Below are 2,611 nucleotides of genomic sequence, written 5' to 3'. Positions count from 1 at the left end.
CACAGCCCATCCCTCTCCACCCCTGCCCATGGCCTCCAGGGCCACTCCTCCACTTCTCGTCCTGGTTGGCTACACTAGAGGGTGGGCTGCCCAGAGCAGAGGCCTGCGGTCACTAGCAGGATGCTCACAGGGGGGCCACTGAGGATGTGGGTGGAGGTAGGGACAGGCTGATGGGGAGGACAGAGGCACTGGTCACACCTAGCCACAAAGGGAGCCTTGTGCACCTGTCCCCAGGGCCTGCTGGAAGGCAGGCAACTTACCAAGCCAGATTCCAGATGACAGGGGGGCAGTCCCCATCTGGGGGTGGAGCCCGCCTGCCCCTGGGACCCTGGACAGCCGCAGTCAGGGTGCGGGGGGAGCCCACTGTGAATAGCCAGCCCCATACCTTCCTGGGGTGGTCATAGATGACAGAAATCCTGAGGCTTCTGGGCAGCAGGGAAGGCCGTTCTTGCCTCCAGGGAAGCAAAGGCCAATGCAGTGGACAGGTGCCTAGCACGGCACAGAGCTCCAAGATGCAGCGAGTGTCACCAAGTGTCACCGGAGGTTGGAGGACATATATAACCATGGCCAGTCATGGGTAAGAGCCATCCTCTCAGCCTCAGAAGGCCCCCAGGTGCCACAGAGACCCTCCTGGACTGGTGGGACACAGGGCCACAGCACAGAAGTGGGACCCACAGGAGGTCAGGTGAGAGAACACCTAGATGGCTCCAGCCTCTGCTGCCTGTGGACGCCACAGGTGTTCAAGAGCTGGAGTAAGGTGTGGCCAGGCCTCGTGCTCCTGGCTGGGGCTGCACTTTGGCCTAGGAAAGCTGGCCCTGAGGCCATCCAACACAGGCAGTCTTGGTTTGGAAGAGCCCATCAGCAGAGAGGGACTTCCATGGGACAGGGCACATCTGGACCTGAGGGGGAGGCAGGGACATGGGGCCTCGACACCCAAGGTGGGGGTCAATATATGCCAGGAAGAACACCGTTGGGTTATGGTAACAGTGGAGGAGGGAGCAATGAGATTAGATGGAAGAGGGGTCTCTGGGGCAGGGCTGCAATGCCCCCCTATGCCTGCCTGCACAGGCGTTCCTGAGAGCCACCAAGGAGGGAGCCCCCCACCCTGAAGTGCCCAGCAGGCCCCACAGCCACTCTCCCTGCGCTGAGACCCTTCTCTTGACTCACCCTCCCTGACACCCTGCCCAATTAGTTATTAGGAGCGCATGAAACAGGCAGAGAGGTGAGGCTTTGGATACAAAACTGTAAACGCGAGTCTTTAAAATGACAGAGGCCTCCTTGGCCCGGAACTCTGAGCCAGAGACCCCCACCAAGGGACCAGATATCGTCACACTCTGCCCTCCCTTCCCACCCAAGGGGCAGGCCCAGCAGGCAGAGGCCAGGTCACCTCCACTGGGCTCAAGCCTCGAAAACTGTTCCGCGCTGGGGTGGGCTGGCGCAGTGGGGACTGAGGGTCCGTGGTCCAAGGGATTCCTGAGATGAAGAAGCGGCAGCGGCCCTGCACCGCACTGGCCCCTGAGGGCAGCCAGCCCCACCCCATCCCATGCAAACCAGGCCAGGTTGGCCCAGCGTCTCTGCGCCCTGGGGTACAGCAGGGCCCTGTCACGTGTCCAGTGCCTCACGGGTAGGCGAGGGCCCATGGGGGCGCCCAGGCGGGCCATGCAGCGGCGGAGGCGGCGGAACAGAGTTGCGCTGCGTCGGAGGTGGCTGCAGTTCCAGCGCAAGCGCAGGTGGTGGGAAGTCGCGCACCTGGCGGCGGTACTCCAAGAAGGTGCAGGCCTTGGTGGCCAGCGCCACCACGTTCTTGCCGACGAAGATAGCAGAGACGCGGCTGTCACGGAAGAGCGCCATGTTGGCAGCGCGCGCCAGCACTGCCACCACGTTGACGGTGGCAAGGCTGAGCACCGGGTACAGCATCATCTTCTGTGGCGCTATGTGCTCGCCCTGCATGCTGACCTCGCTGAGCGCCACGCACGGCAGCACTAGCAGCAACATGTAGCAGTAGAAGAAGGTGAGGCCTTCGGCCCACAGCGGCAGCCCGGTGCGCGGTGGCTCCCACAAGTTGGCCTGCATGTCCAGCAGGTCCAACAGGTCGAGGGCTACCCAGAAGAGGCGGCCGCGCAGGTCTTCACGCTTGCGGAAGGTGCGCACATACTCCATACGGTCAAGCGCCACGAGCAGCAAGAAGAGGCCGGGCACGCATACCGACAGCAGCAGCGTCAGCGCCTTGCGGGCCACTGGGTCGGCTGCACCACGCCTCGCGGCCTTGTAGTTCTGGAAGATAAAGTAGAGTTTGATCTCCAGCACAAAGATGTAGAGGAACCAGAGGATCATGGCATAACCGCGCTTGGCAGTGCGCACCTCGGCGCCCACCCACACGGCCACGTAGCGCAGCACCAGCAGGAAGCAAACGTCTCCCACCAGCACGATAATGCACACACCAATCTTGCGCGGGCCCTGGTTCTGCTCCACCAGGTATGCGTCCATGACGGCCATGCTGCCCATGATCACCAGCGTGGTCAGGCACACGTGGCGCCGGTCTGGGGGCGGCAGCACCATGGTCAGCCGCCGGGGCCCCGGCCCAGGTGCGCACGGCCCCCAGCGCGAGGCA

The 2,611-nt window shown here is 63.3% G+C and overlaps 1 protein-coding gene across 1 annotated transcript; it reads right to left on the bottom strand.

Annotated features, from left to right (window-relative positions):
- Window positions 1-1,229: 1,229 nt before the first annotated feature.
- Window positions 1,230-2,605, bottom strand: Tmem121 (transmembrane protein 121). Its single transcript, XM_015489819.2, has one exon. The coding sequence runs from the start codon at window positions 2,557-2,559 to the stop codon at window positions 1,603-1,605; it is 957 nt and encodes a 318-aa protein (XP_015345305.1). The 5' UTR covers window positions 2,560-2,605; the 3' UTR covers window positions 1,230-1,602.
- Window positions 2,606-2,611: the final 6 nt, after the last annotated feature.

This window comes from Marmota marmota, unplaced genomic scaffold (genome assembly GCF_001458135.2).
Source record: "Marmota marmota marmota unplaced genomic scaffold, marMar, whole genome shotgun sequence".
NCBI lineage: Eukaryota > Metazoa > Chordata > Mammalia > Rodentia > Sciuridae > Marmota > Marmota marmota.
The sequence above is the reverse complement of the archived record's forward strand: the minus strand, read 5'-3'. Positions and strand labels throughout refer to the sequence as shown.